This window comes from Lagopus muta, chromosome 7 (genome assembly GCF_023343835.1).
Source record: "Lagopus muta isolate bLagMut1 chromosome 7, bLagMut1 primary, whole genome shotgun sequence".
Classification (NCBI taxonomy): Eukaryota; Metazoa; Chordata; class Aves; order Galliformes; family Phasianidae; genus Lagopus; species Lagopus muta.
This window is the reverse complement of record NC_064439.1, coordinates 32,191,793-32,217,914: the sequence shown is the minus strand read 5'-3', so window position 1 is coordinate 32,217,914 and position 26,122 is coordinate 32,191,793. Positions and strand designations below refer to the sequence as shown.

Genomic DNA, 26,122 nt, shown 5'->3' with positions numbered 1-26,122 from the left:
TGATAATCGAATTCCGAGTGTCGGGCCTTTTTTGTGTATTATCACCCAGCTACTGGCGTCCATAGTCCCCATAACCGGGAATTCCCATGGACAGAAGTGGCCCTTCGGCTGCGATGCGGGCAGAGGGCATAGCATATGTTTTGTCTTTTTTTTTTTTTTTTTTTCTTTTGTCCCACCGAGAAGAGAATCCGTATTTAATCTTTCCAATCTATCCGCTCCTCGAGCTCTTGGCAGAAGCGAAGGTGGTTTGCTGTGGGAAATAAAGTCTGACAGGAGCATATTTCCGAAAAAAAAAAAAAAAAAAAAAAAAAAAAAAAAAAAAAGGAAGAAGAAGAAGGAAAGGAAGAGAGGGAGAACTGCAAAGATGTCTCTTTTTTCCGCCTTCTTTATCTCAGAGACTTCCGCTTAAGGACGAGGAGCCCTTCTGAAGCGAAGGGGGAGAATATGGTGCTCAACACTGAGGTAATCAGAATAAAATCGCCCCGTGTTTGCAGAGCAGGGGCTTTATTTTGTATACGAACGAGCGGGTAAGCATCTCGGCCTTCAGCCTATGAACTAAAGTTTAGGGGGGAAAAAAACGACTAACCTTAAATGAAACCCCACTCCTCGTTCATTTCAGCATTATCCGTGGGCAGTGTGAGCAATAAAAGCAAGACAGCTTTTCATACGGAAAAAAAATTAAAATGACTTGGCAGGCGCTAAAAGGCCGGTTGTTGCCATTCGTAACTTTTTTTTGTTGCTTTTTAATGCACTTTAATGATGATTTGGAGAGATGGCTTCGTGCGTCTCCAGCCGGTGCGAGAGTCGAGAGAGAAGAGGGGGTCATAGGGGTGTTCCGCGTGTCGCGGAGGGGCCGTGGGGGCCGTGGGTGCCGCCCGCGGGACTTTAACCTCATCGCGGGCCCTTCCCTGCCCCCGCCTCATGACCGGGGCAGCCTCCCCCGTGAATGCAGTTGATTCATGAACTAGGGGACGAAATGCAAATGTTCATTAAGTCTTTCCTCCCTCCCTTCTCCCTCCCTCCCTCCCTCCGGCCTCCTCCTCCTCCCCCCCCCCCCCCCCCCCCCCCCTAACCCTAGGAAAAAAAAAAAAGAAAAAACGAATTTCTTTCTTTTTTTTTTTTTTTTTTTTTTTTCGCTCCAGTGAATGGCTTCAACATGGCGTGCTGAAAGGCAGGAGGCTTTGCCCGCTCCTAGATCTGAATTGTGATTAAACATCCCCAAAGAGAGCATCTCCCTTCCTCCCTCGCTCCCCCCCGCCCTCTCCTCCCCGTGGCAGGGAGAAAAGCGCCCTCTGCTACGTAGGAAAGGTCAAGTCCTACAGCGCGCAACCCACGGTCATTACTGTACTGTGACCCGGGGTGTACTGGGGAGGAACGGACGGGTGTCCCGTGATCAAAAACACTTGGATTTTTTTATTTTTTTCCCCTCTCTTTCTCTTGCGGTGGGATTCGATGGAATTAGACAGCATTTTAGCCTCCTGCCATCATCTTGTTTGTGTGCAAATCGACATCGGAAAGCATAGGGGACCGGGAGAAACAGAGAGAGGGAAAATAAACAGCTCTGACAGCAGTGATAATAACGGCAACGATCCTAATTAGCCCGTGGTATCGCTGCGTTTTGCAATCAGGCTGGAGCTGGCAGGAAGGACGCTGTGCCCTAATGGCTACACTTCTCTTCGTTCAAAGGCAGGCAAACAGCAACTAGAGCAACAAAATAAAAAATATGTATATAAATCCAAACCAGCAGAGACCCGAGTCAATGGGAGATCGAGAAGGAATGTTTTGTGGACCGGGGATATTTAAGCAGTAGGGGAGAAAACAAAAAAATGTGCGCTCCATCCTCACTGCTGCGGAGGTCTCCAGCCCAGCGCAGGATCCTAGCTGTCAGCCTCTGCGGGGATTGATCTTTGCACAGAGAGACACGTCAGGATGCCGGGGTAAGATTTTCCTGCTCTTCCTGGAAGTGAATGTTTGTCCTCTCCCTGTGTTCGGTGGTGAATGAAGCCACGAAGCCAACAACAAACCCACCCGCAAGGTCCCGTGCGTGACTCGGAAGGCCTTTGCGGAGGGTTTTGCAGGGCTCCGCTCCCCCCCCCGCGCCCACCCACCCTCCCAGCTCTGTGCGTCCCACGCTCACTGGGAGAGGGGTGCGGAGGCTGCGGGGTGATGCTGACAGGCACGGGAAGCCGCTCCCAAATGTAAGCTCGTTTCTCCAGCCGACTCCACCTTTCCCAGAGCTGCCTCTTCGCAGCCCAGCATAGGTGGAAAAAGGGAAGGCTCCCGGCAGGCGGGGGGCCGGGAGAACTAGGGCAGAGCACAGGGTGCGGGAGCGCTCGCAGTCGGGGCTGTGGCTCTCTGGGCTTTGTACGTCGGTAGCGGTTGGGTCGGGCGGCTCTGCGAAACGGCTCCCGGCTGTTATTTATCCCCGGTCGTCTGTGCGTGGTCGCCTCTGAAATTATTGTACTCTTTGATGAGACGGGGAGGAGGGTCGGACGCTCTGTGTGGGATGATGCGGGGAAGGATGTGAGAGGCGGGTTAACCTGTCTGCTGGTGGCCAGAGCTTGGGCGTGTGTCTGGGGAAGGAAACGCGGGCCGGGCGCTGCAACCTGCCGGCTTACAGCGATCCGAGGGCGTCGGAACCGCTCTGGGGCTGAACACTCCGGGCAATGCGCGTGTATTTATTCCTGATAAATTGGCCTCGGCCGTCGGCTTGGGTTGGCAGTAATTTTCGATTACTACTAGGGTGTTTGCAACGCTTTGGTCTTACACCTCGATGTGCCCTCGGGCACGCGTAAAAAACGATAATTTGAATACCAGGCCATCTTGGATGAGCTCCCGGCTGCGGCCAGCTGTTGGCTACCATTTAAATACGGCAGGTTTTGCAAAATGGAAACACCGCGTCGTGTGAGCGCTTGGAGATGAGAAGTAAACCAAAAAGGGAAAGGCTGCGAATGTCAGCGCCGGTGCGGCCCCCGGCTCCTCTCTGCGATGTCAGAGCGGCTCTGCTCGCAGCGCTGCGGTGCGGCACCGGGAGCGGGAGCTCAGCCCGCACCGCCACGGAGCAGCCATGTTGGGTGCACGGGGAGCTCTGCCCTTGCGGGTGTCTTTGCGTGATAGAGAGAAGGACAGACAAGCGAGCGGTCCTCCCGGAGCCGGCTTGGCTGTGCGGGGCAAACGGCTCCGTGCGAACTGAATGAGTGTTTTCAGCACTGGTTTAAGACCAATAGATTGCTGTGAAGGTCGTTATCCAAGTACAGGTAACTCCATTATAACGCAGCTCTGAGAAGCCATCCAAATACGAAGTTCGGGCTTTCAAGTCGTTGATTTGACAGCCCCGGCACTGGGATACTTCCTGTGCCCGCCCCCTGAGCTATCCTGAGGAAGAAGCGTTCTTACTCCGGTGGGTTTCACGATATGTGAAAAAGGCTCTCCTATAAAGTTAGCGGTGTGGTACAGTAAAATCCTCTGTGTTTCTTGGCGAGTCGGGCAAAAATACAAAGGGGGGAAAAAAAGAAAAAAAAAAAAAAGCAACTTTATAAATCACTGTTAAAAACCAGTGTGCGTTAGAGAAAGCCTCATATCCTATAAAATTCAATGCTACTGAGAATCCCGGTCGATTATCTCGACTCGAATTGCTGTACCGAGTGCAGTAAAGTTGCACTACGGCATCACGGAATGGCGTGAGTTCGAACTGCGCGTCCCGGCGTTGAGACATTTCGATTTCGGTAGTTTTTGTGCTCCTGATACGGAGGGCACGTTCTCTATAGCTCGTATTTCTCGTGTGTTGCTCGCTCGGAGCTCGGAGGGAGAAGGATTCCCTTTTGTAAGAGGCACGGCGGCTTGATTTTTTTTTTTCTCTCCAAATATATTTCCTGGATTAACAAATCTAAGGTCAAGTTCAAGGCATCCGTTGTAGCAATACTTTTAAACGTAAAGCGACGTGGGAATGTTTGGGAGGAGGTGTTTTTTTTTTTCCTTTTTTTTTTCTTCCTCTGTTTTTTTTTTTTTTCCTTTTTTTTTTTTTTTTTTTCTTATGTATAGGGACGCGGCGTTCCGGGCTGCGGGAGAACTTTGCACGGGAACACCGGAAGGCTGTGGCCGTGTGCGGGGATCTCCGCCTTGTGGGACAGCCCCGCACTTCCCAGGGCTCGCTGGGGACGTTCAGTAAACGCTCGGATTAATCCCACGTAAAACCATTGGGCGTGAAAGGTGGCTGCAAGCTGCCGGCCGCCCCCGGCGCCAATGTCCCGGTTTTTATTGTGGATTCGGGTGGGGACCGGTGGGAAGAGGCTGGGTTCGGTATCGGGGGGAGATAACGGAAAGAGTCGGCTTTCGGGTTCGTTCTCGAGCCCGCCGCTCGGTGCGGACAGCCCTCCCTGCACCTTGTTGGTTTTTGTTTTGTTTTGTTTTGTTTTGTTTTGTTTTGTTTTGTTTTGTTTTTTTGTTTTTTTTGTCAGACCACTCCTGCACCTGTAGTTGGCTGCATAAGGGGAGGAAAGGACTGGTTGTGCCTTTTCACGTTTCGAGAAGGTCTTGAAGAGCTTTCAAGTGCAGAAAAGGAGACAATGACGGCAGCATCCCCAGTCAGTCAAACTGCGAAATACTTGACCGTCTACGATCGAGCCTCCTTATGCCCTCTTTGTTGCCAAATCTCCCTGTATTGTCTGTCGGAAGCAAACCGCGAGCAGTAAACATAACCTAAATTTTAGAGGGTCTTCAGAGAGACCGAGGGGGGGCACAATGCTGGGGAGGCGGGCTGTGGGGCACACGGCGATGAGAAACCCTCCGCGCTAGTAAAGATGCTGGGTGTGCATGACGACAACAAATAGTTCGGCTGCAAAAGGGCAAGAAAATAGTTCTGGGGAAAGGAAAGCTTTCTTGCCGCAATAAGCTTCCTGTTCTGAAAACTGCGCTCAGTGTTTGTGCTTGCTGATACAGTAGGAGGCAGGGTGAGTTCAGAAGGAGCGATCCATCCTCGCAAAGGGATGCAAAATGTCGTGTTTGGTGGCCAGAGACGGGCAGATCTCTTTAGGTCCGGAGCTCAAGCTGAGAGGTGGAAAAAAATACCTCCCTGCAACTTTTCCATCTCTGCGACTAAAAAGAGAACGTGACAGAGCAAAGGAAAGAATCTCGGTAATTGATATTAAAAATCGATGTAAATTTTTCTGCGCACAGCCCTTCGAGAAGTTCAGGTCTCCAAAATAACGCAGTGAGATTCAACGCAACAAACAAGGCAGAATCACCTTGCCTCGGGTCCGGTTTACCTCTGCCCTTTCTCGTTCCACATAGTCCGCAGTTCCCTACGCAAAATCACAACCATACAGCTCGGGTTCGGGACACAAATAGCTGCTCTGTGTCACAGCATGGGGCTTCCTTCTCGCCGCTATCAAAAATTACTTCAGATTATGGGGTAAACCAGCATTTGAAATATCGTATCGAAGTATTGTAGCACTTCCCTCCATCACGGCGTTAAAGAGAATTTAGGTTTTTGGTGGTAGTGTTTTGGTTTGACTTTAACAGAAGGATACGCGCCTTCCCTAACGGACAAAAGGCAAACAGAAAAGAACAAGCGCCTGTTAAGACCTTCTGAGCTCGAAATACTTTAAATCCAAACAATAACCACGCTTTTCTGAAGCTGCATTCCTGGCCAATTTTGAGAAGAATTATCGCCTTCTGGCATTATTTTCATTGGAAAAGAGGGAAGGTGGCGAGAGAGCCGTGAATTCCCTCATCCTACATTTTTCTAATAAGACTTCGTAGGCTGTCATCAGCCTGCACGCTTACAAAGCGCCTACGAGAAGAGCCTACGAGACTCAAACCGGCAATCGGGAATATTTCAATTAGCTCTACCCGACAACGAATGCCTTTTAGCACACGTTGCTGCTGTTAAATGCAGGCACCCACCCTACCGGCAAAGGAAAACGCTCGGCTTACCGCATTTTTAAAACAAAACAGAGCCGAGGGGAAAAAAAAAAAAAAAAAAAAGAAAAAAAAAAAAAAAAAGAGAAAAAAAGGAAAAAGAAAGAAAAAGGTAAAAAAGAAAAAAGAAAGGAAGAAAAAAAAAAGACAACAATTTGGATACTATAGAACTTGACCTTTCGGAGAACAGCGGCAGTAAGTTAAACAGTCCCCTTTGCACGCGATGTGTATACATAGAGCCGCGCTATCGAGGCGTCCCGGCTCTGTTTATATTCCTCCAAAGAAGAGCTGTAGCTTTCCCCCGCTTTGTTTAGCTTAGCTAACCGGGTGACCGTGCTCCCAGCCTCTCTGCCTCTTGGCCACGTCCGTCCTTTGCAAAACGTTCTGCAGCAGCAGAGCTGCAAAACTCTCAGCGTTTTGAGTCTCCCTAATCCGGCTGAAATACTCGGGGAGGCGGAACGAATGCATTTTGCTTCTCCAAACGCAATGCCTCCCTTTGTTGATGTTGTTTTCGTCGGGCTTAGGAAAGGGAAGGCTCGATTTTCCCCCTTCCTCGACACGGAAGTCCCAATTACTGTATTAAAAGAGCAATTCAACGTTAGACCAAATAATCGACATTGATAATTGTGCTGAGCGCAGCAACCTAACAGCAGGCTCCCTGCAATTACCCACACATTCCGAGGCTTTAAGCGAACATTATCTCTGTTTCACTTAACAGCAAATAAAGCAGAGAACAGTCCATGCCGGGCGTGTTTTCTCGCTCCCTGCCTTCCCCGGAACTCTCCCGATGGCTGGGAAAGGCGTTTTGGGGTCCCCCCGCCTTGAAAAGTGGATGAAACCAATATGCTGCTTGAGGGGGTGTCGGGTTTTTATTATTATTCTTATTTTTACTTTTGGGAGCGAGCAGCGGGGAGGAGCAGTCTCAAAGTAGGCATCGGGGCCGCACGTGTGCGCGCTGTGCCCGCGCACACACACTCCCGGTTCGCAGAGGGTGGCCGGGCTGCAGCCTCCCCCGGTACCCCCCCACCCCCCCAACGCCTCCCCCTTGCCTCGATTTCCCTTTGTGTGCAGGAGCTGCCCCCACCTCGGGCACGTACAGCCTTGTGCCAGCGCTGCCCCGGCTCTGCCAAGGGGTGAACGCGGGGGGGGGAGGGGGGGCCGCAGCCGGGCCAAGTAGGTGGCGTCCCGGGGCCGGGCAGCCCTGTCGTGTCTGCTCTGACACAAGCTGAAGTTGACTGCCAAAGTGCTATAAAACCGCAGGTCAGTCTAGAACTGTTTTCGGTTCTCCTAGACGCGCCGCGTTCAATTATAGCCTTAAAAGCCGTAATACAAGTGCAAGAATTTGTTTGCTATCACCCAGAGGCGGGGCGAGGCTCTGCAATGGTGGCGCCTTTGTTATCTCAAAGTCACCGAAATCCCAACGCTGCCTCTCTGTGCGCGGGGAGGGGCGGCAGTGCGGGGGGACAGGGGGGGGGCACGGTCCGTGCCGGGTGCCCAAAGAGGGCTCCCACCCCTCGACCCCCCGCCTTCCTAGGCGAAGAACCGGGATAGAAATGAGATGCGTTAAAGAAAAAGCCAACCAGAGCTCTTGCACCCCCCCACCCCAAGTTAGAGGAGGGGGGAGAGAGGGAGAGGGAGAATCCCCAAGCGTTTTTACAATCCCCAAACGACAACGCAGTCTTCTGCTAGCGGTTTTGACGACATGCGATCCCTTTCCATCCACTTTCTAGCAAACACGTCAAGCCTGAAGATTAATTCACTAATTTCAAGTTCAGCTCGCAGACACGCAGCGAGCATAAGAAGTTCTCGCAGCAAACCAAAATAAAGAGTTCATTACGGGGATACGTCCGGAGCGTTTGATTTGTGAACGGTAACCCTTGTAAAATAAGAAAACGGCATATAAACATTAATGCTAATAAATTAGTTTACTCCACTACAAAGTAATTACTTGATAATATTGAATTTACAGCTCGAATTCAAATGCATCAGTTAACTATAACGTAGAGAAAATACATAATGAGAATTTTTTTTTTTTTTTTTGCAAGCAACATGATTAGATTTGTTATCGAGTCGGTTATGATAAGCTGAGCAATAAATAAACAAATCGATGTTGATATTTAAATACCGAAGATCTCCAGAATTAACTATAGAACTTTCTCCGGATATATAAATACTTCCACAACGCTGCAGAGGGAAAGGGGGGGGGGGGGGGGGCGGAATCCAAATATTATTTCTCCAGCATTTCGGTCTCCTTTCCATCAGTCTCCCCTGTCCACTGGGGCACAGACCTCGAGCTCCATCTGATTTCATCAGAGCACCGACACCACAACAGCCTTTTGCTGCTCTATTTTTCTGTTATGATTAAATCCAGCCGGAACCCAAATGTTTCTTTTCTGAAATCGAGCATCAGAACAGCAAAAAAAAACTTTTATTATTTTTCCCAACAGCCGAGGGATGTCCATGCCTCAAAAGGTGCTGTATTCTTTGGCGTATTTCTCTGTTTTCTTTGGCTGCGCTCGTTCGGTGGGGTGTGCATTTTTTATTGGCAGAGAAGTACTTTTTAGTCTCTGCCCTGTACAATCCGCTTTCTATATCATCCCTTTCATGCAACAATAGTAAAAATTTAACCACGTTTTTAAAATAGGTCTCCCCGGGTCTCAGCCTTCGGCGACGGTACGAGGCAGAAAGGAAAGGATCTCGGGACGGCGAGTTTGTTCCTAGGGGTTAACAGTATGTCAAATAATTTTAACTGGGCTTCTGGCAATTAAAGCCGGAGTATTTGTCGAAGCGGGGCAGCCCTACATCCACCGGTTTTCCGAGCGGTTAGAGGCGGTGCGGACGCGAAGAGATCAGCAAACACTTTTTAGCCCAGTGCTCTGCAGTTTAAAAGGCTTTTCTGGCGTGGCAAATAGGCAGGGGATGGTTCGGGGAGGCGGGGGTGGCGGTGAGGAAAGCGAACCTGCGTTCTGGGAATCCAATACTGCTAAGTACCTCTGGTGAGGCTTGGCTGGAGCCGCACGGGGTATTTGAGGTTAATATGTAAGGGAGGGAAGGAAGACACTAAGCGCTTCGGAAGTGAACATGAATGCAAGCATGTAATCTATTCACCATGAAAATCAGTGCAGACTTGACCCAGGCACATTCTTGCTAGGAAGGTTTCCAGCAAAACCCTGCAGGGCGAGGGGGCTTTAAATATATATATAATTTTTTTTGTGGGGGGGGGAGTGGGGGGGTGGGGAGGTGGGGGGGCATGGGGTGAACCTGAAGACCCAACCAAGGCAAATGTACCAAAAATAAATAAATAAGGAAAAAAATAAAAGGGGAGGAAGCCATCAACCCTAAACTGACCGCTTTCCCAAAGAGCGCTTCCTGCTAGGAAGCAGCTTTCTAGAAGGAGTCGTTGCTTCATTTCTCCTGCTCCCTTCCTTTCGGAGCCTGCCAACGAGCCGCCACACACCCCAGCAAGCGAACAAACAAACAGAGAGCTCTCACCTAGCCCTGTGGGCATTGCTAAGTGCTGCAGAGCCAGGGGGTGCGAGGGGCCGGGCGCTAAGTGTGGGGCAGTGCCGAGCGGTGCCTTTGTATCCTGCACTGTACCGGGGCCAACCTGCGCGCTGCTGCGCGGTGCTGCGCTGGGCTGGGAGGGCGGCGGGGGCGGGCGGCGCGGGGCCGTGCGGTGCGGGTGCGGGGCCGCGCGGTGCGGGTGCGGTGCTGTGCGGGGCCGTGCGGTGCGGGGCCGCGCCGCGCCGCGCCGATCTGTTGCTTCCCCCGAGATGGCTACAAAGAGGCGCGGGCCCGCAGCCGCCGCTTGTCAATTTGCACGGCGCGTCACGTGGCCGCACCTCCCCGCCGAGGCCGGAGGCTCTCCACGTCAGCTTACGTCTCCCAATTTCTTACTTCACGGATCTGCTTCAAAGGGGCAGCTGCGCTAGAGAATCATGTTAAGCTCAGCTAATGCGGAGAAGCCGAGGTAGCCCTAATGATGGATTTTGATGAGCGTGTTCCTTGTTCCTCTAACATGTATTTGCCAAGTTGTACGTACTACGTCTCGGGTCCTGATTTCTCCAGCCTCCCTTCTTTTCTGCCCCAGACCCCGTCTTCTCGCCCTATGACATACTCCTACTCCTCCAACCTGCCCCAGGTCCAACCCGTGAGAGAAGTGACCTTCAGGGAATATGCCATTGATCCCTCCAGTAAATGGCACCCCCGGAACAACCTGCCCCACTGCTACTCCGCAGAGGAGATCATGCACAGAGACTGCTTGCCTTCCACCACCACCGCCAGCATGGGCGAGGTGTTCGGCAAAAGCACCGCGAACGTCTACCACCACCCCAGCGCCAACGTCTCCTCCAATTTCTATAGCACGGTGGGCAGGAACGGGGTCCTGCCGCAGGCTTTCGACCAGTTTTTCGAGACGGCGTACGGCACGGCGGAGAACCCGTCCTCCGCGGACTATCCGCCGGACAAGAGCGGCGAGAAGGCGCCCACGGCCGCCGGGGCGACGGCGGCAACTTCAAGTTCGGAGGGCGGCTGCGGCGGGGCGGCGGCGGCGGGGAAGGAGAGGCGGAGGCGGCCGGAGAGCGGCAGCAGCCCCGAGTCATCTTCCGGCAACAATGAGGAGAAATCCGGCAGCTCCAGTACGTATAAAGGCAGCGCCCGAGCGCTTTCGGAGAGGGACTTGGAAATGTAGCGCACCGCCGCTGTTAAATTTTTATATGCTGTTTTATAAGCATATAAGGTTTATGAAGGGCCTTTAGATTTCCCCCAACAAAACTTTGTTATAAAAGGCGAGATCACGTGTTTAGTGCTGAAATTGGCCGTGAAATACCCACCGGGCGACGGATGCCTTTAAAAATTTTTCTTTCTCCTTCCTCTTTTTCTTTTTTTTTTTTTCTTTCTTTTTTTTTTTTTTTTTTCGGGAATCGTAATAAAGGGGGGCTCTGCGGTCGGCTCTCGAAAATATAATAACGTGCGTCGGGCGCCTGTAAATTCGGCAGAGAAGGGCGATCCCGGCTCCTTTGATACCGATGTAATCCCGTGATTTTATAAAAGCCATGTGTTGCACCGGGAGCCTAGTTAGGAGCCGCATTCAAAGCCATCGCCGCTTTAACGATTGCGCTCGAGCCGCGTTGAGCAGATAAAGTAGCCGCCTGAACTGTAGCAATATATTAAAAGAAACAAATTAACCTAAAGCTGGCCTTTTTGTCTAAAGGAAGCCATTTTACCCGGGCGCTGTGGCAATTACGCGTTGCCTTCTGTCCAACAGTTTGTTACTTACAATTGTTATTCAATCTGTCAAAGGCTGATTTTTTTATGTGGGCTTTTTAAAAGGCAACGCCAGTATACAGCTCGGGGAAAAATACCTCGACAATGAACTGTACCAGAAAAGGAAGTTTTTAAAGGGGTAGCGGCTAGATTGAATGCAAAGGGCTTCTGAGCCTCGAGCCCTTTTCTATTGCGCTTAATGAACTTTAAAACCGCGGCGGCTAAGCGCGAGGAGAACACCCCGAGATGGTGGCCGAGCGTGCTGGAAAGCTGCCGGCAGAGCGTGCGGCTGCCGCGGGCGCGGGGCTGCGCCGTGCCGGGGCCGCGCGGTCGCTCTCGGCCTCCGGAGCGGGGAACGGAGCTCCGCGGGGTGCCCGGCTGCTGCGGGGGCGGCGGGGGGCGGCCGCTGCCCGATCTCAGCTCGCCCGGCTCCGGCCGAGCCGCCTCCGGGGGCTTCCTCCCTGCCTCTCGCCCCTTCCTCCCGCGGAGCGAGGCCTCAGCCCCGCTTCCCGGCGGGGTTCCGCCCTGCCCGGGGCCGGAGGCGTCCCGGTGGGTCCCGGCTCCCCGCAGCTCTCCGTGCGCTCAGTCCTGCGGCTGCCCAGGGGCGGCCGCGGATCGGGAGGAATGAGCGTTGTAGCGTGTCGAGGTGCTTTGCCCCTCTGTCCCCCCCCCGGCCCCGCCGTGACAAACCCTTCTGCCTTTTCTCGCTCCACAGGTGGACAACGGACCCGTAAAAAGAGATGCCCCTACACCAAATATCAGATTAGAGAGCTAGAAAGGGAATTCTTCTTCAGTGTCTACATAAACAAAGAGAAACGCCTCCAGCTCTCCCGAATGCTCAATCTGACCGACCGCCAAGTAAAAATATGGTTTCAAAACAGAAGAATGAAAGAAAAAAAAATTAACAGGGACCGATTACAATATTACTCAGCTAATCCACTACTCTAAAACTCGTAGCGTTTTTCAAGACGAGATTAAATTCAGATTTTGCCCTTGACAAGGTCAAGCCACGAGGTTACGTGGAGGAAGGAGGTGTGTATCTGACGGGACTCGAAGAACCCGAGGTTTTCCATACATGTAAATCTGCTCTGGACCTTCCATGATGGTTTATTGTTTTGTCTATATATTTACGTTCCAACTGGAATCGGTTTGATTTTGCCACACGTGGCGTCCATCCATTTCCACCGCGCGCGTCACCTCCGAGCGCCCGGCCCACGCCTCTCACCTTCCCGCACCGCGTTGGGCAGATCCGGGAGGGGACAGGGCTGTCCCCGTGTCCCGCTGCCCCCTCGGAGCGTGGCGTGGGCACCGGCACAGCGAGCGGCCGCAGCCAGGACGCAAACTTTGGGAAATGATCTCTCGTCCTTCCCGGAAGGAAAATGTCTGTGGTTGAGGCAGTGCGCCATTGCCCATGGGTTTGAGAGGGGAATTAAGGGAGGGGGGGAGAGAAGTAAAAGGGGGGAAAGAGGGGGGGGGTGACATGCCTACACCTTCACGAGTCTGACCACGAGCAGTTGTAACACGGATGTAGGATGGGTACAATAGTGTTTCCTTTGGGGTGGGAGGAAGCGGGGATGGGGGTGGGAAGAGAAAGAAATGGAAGACTGAAATATTTACTTTAAAAAGAAAAATCAGGTATAAATTTGCCATACATCGCAAAGAAACAATCACTGAAAAGAAAGAGGAAAAAGCAAACAAAACAAAACAAAGCAAAGATTTCTCAAATTATAACTAGCACTCATTTTATTTATGACAACGGCCTGTGCGTTGCCATCTTTTCGGAGACAAATCATATTAAAATGCTAAAAATAAACCCTTTTTTAAAAAGCGTGAATTTCAGCGTTTTAAAAGAAAAAAAAAAATACGGAGAGGAAACTGACCTTCTGGCTTCTGGCTCGCAAACTTTCTTCAGGAAATACCTGTGGAGAACGACAGTTTAGCAAATACCACACAACACTTAATTGAAACTTGGAGTTGTGCAATGCGCTAACGCTGGATCATTAAAATAACTCAATTGCATGCTCTTGTAAAGGTGACCAGTGAGGAGTTTAATCAGAAGCCAAACAGTGTAAATACGGTCATTTTGTTGTCGTCTACTTTAAATGTCACGAGCTCTACTTTGTCACCCAGCCGACGGATGCAAAGAACGGAGAGTTGTTCGGAGTTATTTTAAGTATCTATAAATATATATATTTCCCTGCAGGAACCAAAGCGTGGAAGAAAAAAGAAAAAAGAAAAAAAAAAAAAAAGCAATTTTAAAAAGAAAAAGAGGGAAAAAAGGAAAATATTTAAAATTCTATATCGGTTTACAAAGGCTACGGAGTTCTATCGTTAAGGTAATTTGCTGATGAGAATATCTGAATGTATATTTCATACAGGAGCGATGTTTTACAAGACTTGTAAATAATAAAAAAGAGGAACCCATGACCTATTTTATTCGAACGCCTTTTTTTTTTTTTTTCCTCATTTTTTTTTTCTCCTATTGGGCTGAAGGGTGTGGGGTTTCTTTACATGTGCAACAAAGTGGTGATAAGGAAGTTTTTTGATGAGTAAATTTACCAAATGGATGTAAGTTCTTTGTCACGGTTCACCAAACGCAGTATCTTTATATGCCATCACTGTTTTCCATATGTATCGACTATGTGTATATACCGTTTTCTTTTAATATCTGAAAGTACTTGGTTGCATGTATACAGTGGAACAGCGCACAAGGCAAATAAAAACAATGGAAACTTTCTCTTTTTCATTCTGGCGTCGCGTTCCTGCATGTCGCTTTGCCTGATGTGGCTTTGGCACCCGAAATTCCTCATGACCTTGTGGGGTCATTTGGGGAGAAACGATTGTCCTTTTGTAGAGCTCGGCTGTTAAGTCTTCTGCCTTGGTGTGGCCAAGCAGACGTGGTCTGGTTAGGAAAGGAAGGTGGAGAAGGCTCCTCGTTAGGCCGTGTCCTTGTCCTGTGGGGTGAGGTCCCTTGTCACACCGGCATGTGACACCGCAGTGTGCCCCGCCACGTGTGGCAGCGTAAGCGGTGCTGGGGGTGCTTGAGACTCATTTTAGAGACCCGTCCCTAAAGAAAAGGGACGGACGAGCCCTCTGTGGATGGAGGGCTCAGGAGGATGAGGGCCCTAAGAAAACCATTGCCTACTTCGAGAAAAAAACGCGCCTGGCAGCGCGGTGGAAATGGGCCGGCTGGGGTTGTCCTTGATCTCCAGGGCAGGGAGGGGTGGGATGGGGCGGGGGGAGGGCTGCAGGGAGAAAATAGATGGGGGGGAGGACCAAACCAAAACAATGGCTGGGATGGGAACGTGTTTTGGGAAGAGCAGCCGAATGTTGAGTGTTGACCCCGGTCCTGATCGGGAGAAGAAAGTACATTCTGTTTTCACATTGTTTGCTGGCTTTGAACTTCTGTATTGCTTGGACATCACCCATAACCTTGAGGTGAAGCACTCCCACTGACGCGGGCCTTGCTGACAACCACCGTCGGCCAGACAGCGCCTCGGCGGAGGGAGCGCTGAAAAACGAAGGGAAGGGAGGCTCTGGTGTTTGTTTGTTTGTTTGTTCGTCTGTCTGTCCGCGGGGAAGGCGAGCCGAGAGGGGACGGACGGACGGACGGGCGGCAGGCAGGGAGAGAGGGACGGATGGGGAGCGGACGGGCAATGAAAGTTTAGCGAGAAAGCTTCCTTTCCCTGTTAAAAATTAACTGGCATTCACGGCCAATCCCAGAGACAGTTAAACTACGGAGTTTCTCCGCTCGGGGTTTGATTTCCTAGCCCAATAAAATCGCATCCTCTGTGTTGCTGTGACAATGCGGCCATAAAAAGTGTCCGTGACTTGTCCGCTCGCAGAGGCGGAATGCACCGCTATAAAGGCGGCGGCTGCCGCGCCGGGCGGAGCGGGAGGTGAGCGGCCGGCGGCCCGCGGCGGGGCTCAGGGCTGCGCGGGACGGCGCGGCCGCCAGATGGCGATCGTCAGATCAATGTCAAAGCCGCCGGCCGAGGAGAGCAGCCCGGCGGAATCTTGGCCTTTGTTCACTTCGCGGCCGCACGCTCAATTAGCGCGAGGGACCCGGCGGAGGTCGGGCCGCGGGGCTCCGGCGTAGGCGATGCGCGGAGGTAAGTGCTCTGTGCGTGCCCCGCGGCCAGAGGGGACGGCGGGTGCGGTGCCAACGCGGGGCGCGGGGAGGGCCGGCCTCGGCACCGGCAGTGGAAGCGGAGCTCGAAAGTTGGTGATTAAAGCGGTGAATGAACGTCGCAGGGGCTTTCTGAGGCGCTGCTGACCTTTTTCTGTTTCTTGGTAAAGTTTTGGCCGGCGGCGTGGAAAATCCACGGTATCTGGAAATTCTTTTTGCAGAGAAACTCGTAGATTTCTTCCAGTTATAAAAATTGTAGCGCTGGAAATATTATGAAACTTGACATTTATGTGGGGAACAGTAGGTGTCTTCAATCAACTAGATCTATGGCAACCCAGACTACAAATGACAGACAATTCTGACGATCTTATTGGACTTGAACTGTAGTTTAGTTAGGGTCGCTTGGTAACTTAAAAGGAGAGCCTGCTTCCTCGCAGCTGGATGCAGCCTGTGGTAAACAAGTTTTGACACACTTATGCTCAAAACTAAGCATGCTGTTGCACGTTAAGTCAGCATGCATGAAGGACCAGATTGGCCGGCCGTCCACCCATCCATCCATGCATCCATTCATCCATCCATCCATCCATCCATCCATCCATCCATCCATCCATCTATCCATCCATCCATCCATCCACCCACCTATCTATCTGTCCATCTATCTATCCAAGCTAGAACATGGGCCGTAAACAACCAGCAGTCTCACATTCTCATGTGCTCAGGGCTGCTCGGGGTTGTAGCTTTGAAACTCTATCCCGGCTATGAGTATCCCTAACTCCAGGTTACTTTTCTCGCCCATAAAAGTTTCACATGTTTTTGTTATGTCTCCATTTGAGAAGGGGCGGGGGGGGCAGGGGGAGAGGAAATGCGGTATTGTATGGAGATACTGGTTTGGCTACATATTTCAGCCCGCTTGTATATTAACAGAGGGCATACTCTATTTGAATAGCTATCTCAGGGAAAAAAAAATAATTGTGTTGTCTTTGCTCCCCCAAGAGTCTTTGTATGTAAACTAATGCGAGTTGCCTCTATTTTAAAGACAGCGGCCTTTAAAACAGTGCTCCTGGGGAGCTGTTGCAAGCCTAGTTAAAAGCACATGTTGAGCCGGCAGAGAGCATTTCTCAGATGATTATCGGAACCTATCGATTTCATCAAAGATGCTCCATTAAAAGCTCGGGACCCGATCTCTTCTGACCTCCCCTCGGAAACGTCGGGCCCTAAGAAGTCACGTCCCGAGGAGGAGCGGGGCAGTCGCTGAGGGTCCCTTTGAAACGTTTCATTTTACACCAGCCGAGTTAAACTCAGCATATTTGATCAAATATTTATTTTTCCCCTTGTTGTTTCCCTGCTCCATTCAATACTCTGCTGAATAAATCAAAGGGACCCCAGCAGCAGTTAAAGCGCCCTCTGGTTACGAATTGTTTACTGACGGCCGCGGTCATAGGATAATATTTAAAAAAAACAAGCTCGTTTCTTACAATAACTGTTTATTATTTCACATGATTTGGGTTTGCGTGTTTCGGATGGAAGAGGCGAAGCCAACTCAGTGTCTACACTGTGTTTAATTAATCGTGTACTCGACTTCAGTGCGCATACCACATCCAAACCCCTGGGAGACTTTTTCATGAGCTCTTTGGGTTTGTGTTTTGTCGCCGTCTTTTTTTTTTTTTTTTTTGTGTGTGTGTGTGTGTGTGTGTGTGTATGTCATAATCTTTTCATTAAACGCCCCGAATCAAAGCGTCGGGCCAACGTGTGTGTGTGTGAGCGCTGCACTGCAAGCAGAAAGATATTTGTATGAGCACCCAGATCTTATGGGCAGTTACAAAAAGGGGAGAGGGGATACAGTTTCAAACGCTCTGTTACAGCTGCGCGGCCCATCTCTCTCAATAAAAAGGGTGCACTTAAAAAGGCGGATTTGTATGTTTATGGTTCTACCGACGGCCGCATAACCCGATACCGCTGGTACTTCCTCGCGGTGTTGGGGCTCAGCAGACAATAGGACCCCCTTGTTCGGAGCGGGGCCGGGGAATGGCGATGGGATGGAGCCGGAATGAATCGGACGGGGCGCGTTTTGTTCCACCGCACGCCAGAATTCGGAGCTCGTCAGACTCATTCGCAAAATATGTTCCTAATCCAAACGAGTAAACCGATCCGCGCAGCCGCCGAAATATATTTAGGAGAACGAGCCCCCGGATGGCGGAATAAAATTGAATCTCACCCTCATTTTTAACAGCATAATCCGCCACAACAAGCCAAGCCCCCCCCTCCCCCTCGCCCACCCCAACCCTCAGCGTGAAAGTATTTCTAGGCAAGATAAAATTAGTGAGGCCGTCATTTGTCACCTAACTTGGCACGGCCGCAGTTCCTAAACCTCCTGTTTGAAATCCGCCTCCTTTGGAGCAATTCCAGCAAAAAGAGGGGGTGGAAGGGGGAAGAAGGGAGGGTAAATAAATAAATAAAGGAGGAATCTGGCGCGCACACACACGCACGTTGCTGACGACTGACAGTTCCAATATTAAAGAACTATACCCTGATTGCATTAATTTGGGGAAAGGCACACGACGCACTGCGCGCTCTGTCCTCAGCCAGGCGGCGCATGCACTCCGCGGCGCGCTGCGAGGCCCTCCGCCTCTCCGCACGTTGCACTTTTCCCCGTGTCTACAAATAAAAACATATTTTAATTAGCTCGCAAAACGGGTCTCCGGATTAACGGCGCTGATCTTTTGCTTTATACGGGCTAATAATAAAAAAGATAAATCACGGTTTAACGTGACGCGTTTTGAAATTTCCAGTCAGGAGTTCGCTGAGGCTGAGCTGTCGGGTTTTATTTATTCCCTTTTTGTTTTTAATTTTGGGCCAACCAATAAAACGGCTTAACGACGCTATTAATGCATCTATTATATTTTTCTTAGATCAATAAAGTTTTATTTTGATAGCGTTGTCTACGCACGCCGCGAATTCAGATTCTCCACGAAATCACCCACTAGCCGGCTTTGATATTTATCAGAATTTTATTTGCTCGGTTTTATGGACCCTGGGACGGCTTTCCTTACGGAAGCGGAATTAGAAAGAAAGCGTTTCTCGTCCCCTGGCGTCCACAATATTCTTTAAAATTTCTTTTAAACGGGGGTTAAGCTCTGAGGGGCACGTTGTTAAGCGCCGGCAATGCGGTAGCTACACCCAACGCATGCCAAATTAGCTCAGTTTAGTCGGAATTGACCATTATCTTTTATAGTTAAGAACCAAGCGCGCGTTATTAGTTTTACTTCAGTGGGTTTGATGATGCCGGTTACTATTTGCCTTGGCCTTGTTAGCGATTAAAGAAAGCGGAGATAATGCAGCTCCGAGCGGAGTTCACGATCGAGGCGGAGTGCCCCGGCAGCCACCCGGCGTAGGGCTGAGGACCAAACGAGCGGCCCCGACCGGCGCTCCCGACGGCAGATCCCGCACGATCGGAGCTCTGCCTTCGTGCACAGCCACCGAGAGCCGAGCCACGGCCCCTGCGCCGTCGAACCCTCGGGGGCCTGAGTGAGGGGAGGAAGAGAAATGAGGCTAAAATCTGGTTTTCTTCTTCCGAATCATCTCTGTCCTCCGCGCCTTTTGTCTGATGCAGTCTGCGTTAGCACTCGAGAAGGTGGAAGCGGCCAACTCGCGTTTGTTGTGATGCGTTTTGGGCCCCTTTTATTCAGGAGGATCTCGATGTCCTTTTAAGGGCCTTTCCTCGCTTTAATCCAATTTTTAAAAGGGAGCTGCTTATTTTAAAAACAGCTTTGGAAGGATTTCAAGCGTTACTCCTCGATTCCGTACGGTTTTTAGGTTTGCAATCCATTCCTATTTAATTTGGCAAATGCAAAACAAACATACCGCAAGAGCGGACTTCCCCAGAGTAATTTTTATACCTGACTTGTGCAGAGAAATGTATTGGGAGCGTGGAGCTGGGGCTCACGTTTCACTTTATTTAGATCTGCATTTATAACGCTAAGCCTATTGATAATAGCCTTCCTGTATAGGAACCAATAAAATGGTTCCTTGCACGGTATTAATTTTGTTAGCGGTGATACGGCCCTCAGAGGAATCTGATAAGGGTTTGTCCATCACGCGTTAACACATCTCGCATTTGGGAAACACAAACGGTATTACGGGAGGAAACGTAGGGACAACCTCGGAGGGTTTCCGCAGGGTGTCGGGCCCCCTCCTATCCCCCATCCGACAGAAGATCCCGCTCGGCACTCAAGGGTAAGCCCGAGAACGCTGGGAATATCGGGCGCCTTTCCATCAAGGTTTTATGGCGACTGTGAAGTTGTAACGACCTCTCCCTGCCGCAGCCTTCTAGTTGACGAAGACGGAGCCTGGGGAGGGCCCCAGCAGAGCGGCTTGCTCACTTGTGTCCCGCTGCCCCAGAACTACCCGTCCGGAGCAATGGCAAAACTGGGGAGAAAAAATAAAATAGTAATTTCCCTCTCGTAGGCGACCGCTCACCCCGGAGACCACGTGAGGCGTGTCAGAGCCGGGGGTGGGGGGGACAGCTCTTCCCTCCGGGGCTCTCTGAACGCCAAGGGTAGGGCCGAGACGCGGCACTCCGCGCGGCTCTGGCGAGGGCAGCGGGCAGAGCGGCCGCATCTCTTCCGGCCCCCCGGGAGCGGGGCCGCCGGCTCTGCTTCCCCGGGAGGAGATGCCGCGGGAAAGAAGAGCGAGCTCTGCTGCTCTCGGGTGGGCAGCGAGAGCTGGAAAACCTCGAGTAGTCCCAGGCTCCGCTCCGGCTGGAGAAGCCTTAATTCCTCTGGCCAGGCAGGCAGGCGACTTCAAAATGGCCTAAGCGAAAGATGATGGAAGTGAAAGCAAGCGATCATTAAGCGATTCATTAAAAAATCTATGTGTCTCTCTGTCTGCGTGCCTGTCTGTCTGCTATCTGTCTGCTCCCTCCGCCACAATTACAAATTGGCAGGACAGAGCTGTCTCCTATCTCAGGATTCATCTGCGTATCCTTCTCTCTATTATTTAATGCAGCGCTTGCGACAGAGACGGTGCTTCTGGAGAGGAGAAGAGTGAATGATCCAAAAGGGGGGGGGGGGGGGGGGGGGGGGGAGGGGAGAACCTGGAGCGGGGGGGGGGAAATAAAAATGATCGCCCAAATATAAACACGCCAATAAACAGGGTGCGCAGCATCGTGCGAGCATCCATCTGAGCTGCTCACGTCTGGATTCTTTCTGTGGCATATGTCTGGCTTTGGATTTTAAATGGCAATCAGACCTCGGGAAGAATCCAGCGTTAACTACAGCATTAGAAGCTGCAACCGCACAATTAATCCTCCAGAGTGGCACTGCTCCCTCCGAGATTCCTAAGCGCAGCAGCCAGCTCTTTATCTCTTGGAAATGTTAGCTGGGGGTGATATGGGGCTGAAAGGGCTCCCTGCCTTTCAGGGTTTCGAACGCAGGAGACACCAGGGCCCTTTACAGTTCCCGACGATTGTGATAAACAATAACACGTCTCTCATTCTTAAAAAAAAAAAGAAAAAAAGAAAAAAAAAAAAGAGAGAGACAATCAAATAAAACGAGCAGAGCCTGAGCATAAAACACAGGGAGAGCCGCGGCTTTATTAATTTCGTGACACACAAGGGCTGCTCGGGGAGGTGAGCACGGATCGCTTCCGGAGAGCCCGACCGCGGGGAGAGAGGAGCGATAATAAAAGCTTCATCTGGCCGCGGCCGCAGCCGGGGTGTCATAAACACCGCCGCGCAGAGCGGTGCGTGGGGCAGAGCGGAGAGAGCCGGGAGCCGCCGCCTGCCCCGCTCCGGCCCTGCCCCGCCGCGCCGCTCCGCACGTGTGCGTGTGGCTGGAAATCCATATCGCACATTAATATCCATCCATATCCCAAATTCAGAGGTCGACCTGAGAGCAAGCTCGGTGCATACGAAACCAGACGGGGAGGGGTTGCTTGGGAGGCCCGGGCTTCCATTGGCTGCAAGCGTTCGCCGCGGTGCGGGGGTATCTCTAATCATATTCAGCATGTTTTGCACAAGAAATGTCAGCCAGGAAGGGCTATCCGCTCCCTTCGCCAAATTATTCCACGACAATGTCATGCTCCGAGAGCCCGGCTGCAAACTCTTTCCTGGTGGACTCGTTGATCAGCGCGGGCAGAGGGGACGCGGCGGGAGCAGGAGGCGGAGGCGGAGGAGGAGGCGGCTACTACCCGGGCAGCGGGCTCTACCTGCCACAGGCGTCCGAGCTGTCCTACGGGCTGCAGGGCTGCGGACTGTTCCCCGTCCTGGGCAAACGCAATGAAGGTACTTCGCAAAGCATGGTCCCCAGCACGCACCCCTACGTGTCGGGGATGGAAGTGTGGCTAGACCCGCCCCGCTCCTGTCGCATGGAAGAGCCGGAGAGCCAGCAGGCCACCTCGTGCTCCTTCGCTCAAAACATTAAGGAGGAGAGCTCCTACTGCCTCTATGACTCAGAGAAATGCCCCAAGGGCTCGGCCGCCGCCGACCTCGCTCCCTTCCCGCGGCTGAGCGCCGAGGTCAGCCCCTCCGCCAACGGCACCGGGGTGCCGGTCCCGGGCTACTTCCGCCTCTCCCAGGCTTACGGCACCTCCAAGGGCTACGGCGCGGGGCCGGCCGGGGCGGCCCCCTTCGCTCCGCAGCCCCCCGGCCGCTTCCAGCCGCCGCCGTCGGGGCCGCCCGTGCCGGAGGCGGGCAGGAGGGAGGACGAGGAGCGCTCCCCCAGCCCCTCGGCGTGCGGCTCCCAGCGGGAGGACGAGACCCGCGCTTCGTCGTCTACCGCCGAGGAGCTCTCCCCCGCGCCGTCGGAGGGCAGCAAGGCCTCTCCCGAGAAGGAGTCCGTAGGTAAGCGAAGCACGGCGGGGTGAGGCTTAGGAAACGGTGATAACGGTAATTAAAAAGGAAACGCGGGCGAGGAGCGTCACGACGCGAAAGGAGGATCCTGGCTGCCCCGCAGGGCTGCCAAGAAGCGCTGCTCGCGGTGACCTTCTGAACTTTGTAATATTCGGGCACGGGGTTGCCGTAAAAATTAACGTCCGTCCTATAGCTTAAAACCTCGAGAGCCTCCGCTCTGGGCAACTTTCGCCTGCGTGCGGCTTAAACGTATAGAAAAACGAGCTCAATCTTTCCCCTGCGATGGGAAGGTGCCTACCAGATAACAGAGATGTTTGTATGGCATCCAAAATAAGCAATAGGCAGTGCCAATAAATAAACCTATTAACGCGGTAAGTTATATTTTACGATCCAGAATGCTTTTCGGAATAACAGCCGCGCTGAAATGTGCCATCTATGAACTGCTATCAAATTAGACTGATGAATGCACCGCGAATATCCTTCAGCGTCTACACTAGATAACAGGGTTGTTATTTATTCATTCGCCTATTTATTTCCCTCTCCGGTCCCCATGGCGAAAGCCTAGCTCCCCTTCCGTGGGCCGCAGACTTTCTAGGCACTCCTCTCTGGCTGCATTTCAGACGCCCTGTTATTCCTTCAGGCGCCCCATTGGAGAATAATAATAATTAAAAATAATTTAAAGATCAAAACGAAAGGCAAGCAAAGGAAAGCTCCTAGAGAGCCAGCCCCACGCCTGCGAGCCACTCCGAGCCATCGAGGGATCGGTGTTACTTCTTTCCCTTACGGTTCCAGCGATAGGACTTCCCGCCCTGAAAGGGGGTGATTTTTCCCCCCCCTTTCTTTTATTATTATTTTTTTTTCTTTCGCCGATTCGTGGGAGAGCAAAAGGCCATGGCGAGGCAGTCCGGGAGGCAGGGGGCTCCGGCCCTGCAGCTCACCTTGTTTTCAGCCCCCAGAGCACACTTACGAAGCTGAGATCCTCCCGTTTCGGGTGGCTTTTGTTTTTGGAAGCAGGTGTCTCGGGAGGGCCGAAAGGCTTCAGGCTCCGCACCGAGCCGCCCCCCAGGAACGGCGGGGTCGGAGCGGGGAGAAGCCCATTTCGGGGGGTCGGAGCTGGGCTCCCCTCCGAGCATCCCAGCAGAGGAAAGGCTGCCCCGTGGCAGCCCCAGGGCCTTTAGGAGAGCGCTCGGGAGCTTTCGGAAGGCCACCACACCCCAGCACTGGAGGAGCGAGCCCCTGTATGCGCACACACCCACACACGCTTTCCACCCTCTCCCCCAGCTGTTTGCTTCCTACCCGCTGGTAATGTCCCTCTTTTACTTTCTCAAAACTAGGCAATTCAAAAGGAGAAAATGCAGCAAACTGGCTAACCGCAAAAAGTGGCCGAAAGAAACGGTGCCCCTATACCAAGCATCAAACTCTCGAGCTGGAAAAGGAGTTTCTGTTCAATATGTACCTGACTCGTGAGCGTCGCCTAGAGATCAGCCGCACAGTCCATCTCACAGACAGACAAGTTAAAATCTGGTTTCAAAACCGCAGAATGAAACTGAAGAAAATGAACAGAGAGAATAGGATTCGGGAGCTCACAGCCAACTTTAATTTCTCTTGATGAACCTATAAACACATCTTTATGGTTTAAAGAGCCAGTATCATTTTCCTAGGCTGTAGTCATCCGCACCTGTATGGATTAACGATTTTAGACGTTCTCAGTATGTCCTTAAAGTCTTAATGGCTGCTTCGGGGCTGCGGGGGGAGCGGAAGAAAGCCATGCTAACGCTGAGGGCCATGTGTGAGCCTCCTCGGTTCCTGCAGCCTTCCCCGGGCCCGCTTTGCTCTTTCAAACTTTGAAAGCCCAGAAATAGGATTTCAGGAGCTGCAAACATTACCCCCCCCCTCCCCCCTTCTCCCAACCCCATGTCTCTCCGAAAAGTAAAGGCGCATTCTTTTAAAATATAGGCGGTGTAACTCGGACTGTAAGTAGCTTCGGAATGAATTATTTAAGCCGTGCCATATTTCTATATATTGGGAGCTCAGCTTTTTCTCCCTCTGTTTTCCCTGTCTCCCCCCTCCCCCTTTATCCTTCCCAAAGCAGGACTTGCAATAATGAAATGCAGGCATCCTTTAAAAGGACTTCATGGGAACTAGCGTTAAGAGCAATTTTTTGTTCTTTACCTTGAAAGTCAATATTACGGCTTTGAAATTGGCCAGGAAAATGAAATCTCTTCTCTTTAAAGATATTAAAAAAAAAAGTTCGTCTCGCTCATGGACTAAATTATGACACTTACCTCTGAATTTCTCTCTCTCTTTCTGGTTGTAGATATTTACGTAACGTAGTTTTGCTTAAAGATGTGGAATTAGTGATTTTTTTTTTTTTTTTTGTCGATAAATAGCGTTACCGTTGGTAACACGGGATAAGCACACAACGATTCCCCCTTGAGAGAAAAAAAAAAAAAAAAAAAAAAAAAAAAGCCGTCACTTTTTCCTCACTAATTTCACTGCAAAGTGTACATCCTGAACATCAAAAGGACTTTCTGAGCCAGAGCCTGAGATAGCGAGGGAGAGTTCGTCCGTCTTCCTTTATACTGTGAAGTTACGTGCATCAAAGGGTCAAGCTTATAGGTGAAAAAGATTAGAAAAAGATTTTAAAAAGGAGAAAGAAAGAAGGGGAAAAACTATAAGTACAGATATGTATAAATGTCTATTATTATTAAAACGCCGATACCGTTTTAAGCAAATGCATTCTATCGTTATTATAAATGTTAGTTCTAGCTATATCTAGTTCTTACCTTAAATCGGAATAAATTAATATTGTAATGCTGCTGTGCGTGAAAAAGACGATGTTTATGTTCTCATAGAAGAATAAAAAAAGTGGAATGAATCCTTTTAATTTTACCTCTTTTTGTGACTGTTTATCCTCAGGTTCTACTTTATGTCTTCGAGAACTTTTACAACAGGAATAGTTGCCTAAACCCCCTGCAATTACTTTAGGAATCTATTTAAATATTACCTAGACGGTCGTAATTTGTCTGGGCCATATAGCGATGGTGCTCTAAGGTTTGTCGGCTTTTGTTCAGTTTTATGACTTGCTAGTATATCTGGATTGTTGCTGTCTTGAACGAGTGGTTTCAGTTGACTGAGGAGCTGCACAGACTGAGGAAGCAAATTACAATTTCTTGAGGGTAGGGAAGAGATTTTTATTTTCTCACCCACCCCCCCACCCCCACCCCCTTTTAATCACACACCTTCGAGGGTGCAGAGATCTTTAGCTGCCGAGGACGGTGACAAACCGTAGCTTTATCTCAGGGCTCGGAAGAAACCGTGAAGGTGAGCGCATGGGGAGGGGGGAGGTGAGAGCCGCCTCCGTGTCACCGGGCCCCCTCGGACAGGGCCGTTCCCTACCTGGCTGCATGCGGGAGAGCTTATTCCCCCCGGGCCGCCTTTGCATCCTCCCTCCTTCGCTGCATGCTTAGCTAGCGGGAGCTCGCACAAAGGGAAGGCACAACGAGGGCTGGCAGAGGAGCGACAGCTCCAGCTTTCTTCCCGGGTATGTGTGTGCTGGGAGGAGGGGGAGAGACTTTGAACCCGGGCTTAGAGGGAGCCGTTAGCTTTTTATGATGTAACATCGCAGCGGACGGCCTTCCCATCTGCATGGAGAGGCGAAAGCCGCCCTCGGGAAGGGGGGGGGGGGGGGGAGGGGGGGGGCTCTGATGCTATTTCTCTGTTTCCCTGAACCCGGCTGGGGGGCGCGGGGGGCCCGGCGGGGTGCGTGGGGGGCGAGAGGGACTGCGGGGTCACGTTTCTGGTTTTATTTCCGTAGCGGGATCCTTGAGTTAAAGACCACGGCTATGGGGAAAGTAACTATTAGCGCCTGAGAACTGCTCTGTGGTTTAGGTAGTTTCATGTTGTTGGGGCTCCACCTTTCTCTCTACAGCACGAAACTGCCTTAATTACTTCAGCTGATA

The 26,122-nt window shown here is 51.4% G+C and overlaps 2 protein-coding genes and 1 long non-coding RNA gene across 4 annotated transcripts; 2 read left to right on the top strand and 1 right to left on the bottom strand.

Moving 5' to 3' along the window:
* Positions 1-1,348: 1,348 nt before the first annotated feature.
* On the top strand, positions 1,349-12,605 carry HOXA11 (homeobox A11). 2 transcript variants are annotated; one of them, XM_048951148.1, is made up of 3 exons: positions 1,349-1,937; positions 10,010-10,556; positions 11,900-12,605. In XM_048951148.1, the coding sequence occupies exons 2-3, from the start codon at positions 10,028-10,030 to the stop codon at positions 12,130-12,132; spliced, it is 762 nt and encodes a 253-aa protein (XP_048807105.1). In that variant the 5' UTR covers positions 1,349-1,937; positions 10,010-10,027; the 3' UTR covers positions 12,133-12,605. The 2 variants fall into 2 exon arrangements, with proteins under 2 accessions (XP_048807105.1, XP_048807104.1); XM_048951147.1 differs by lacking the exon at positions 1,349-1,937 and having other exon boundaries at positions 9,646-10,556.
* Positions 12,606-20,887: 8,282 nt separating this feature from the next.
* On the top strand, positions 20,888-24,538 carry HOXA10 (homeobox A10). Its single transcript, XM_048951146.1, has 2 exons — positions 20,888-22,151; positions 23,495-24,538. Exons 1-2 carry the CDS (start codon positions 21,332-21,334, stop codon positions 23,767-23,769), a joined length of 1,095 nt encoding a protein of 364 aa, XP_048807103.1. The 5' UTR covers positions 20,888-21,331; the 3' UTR covers positions 23,770-24,538.
* On the bottom strand, positions 24,484-25,711 carry LOC125696009 (uncharacterized). Its single transcript, XR_007378146.1, has 3 exons — positions 25,403-25,711; positions 25,168-25,310; positions 24,484-24,592 (listed from the first exon to the last, which is right to left on the bottom strand). It is a non-coding gene; the product is annotated as an uncharacterized LOC125696009 (long non-coding RNA).
* Between the last annotated feature and the right edge of the window lie 411 nt (positions 25,712-26,122).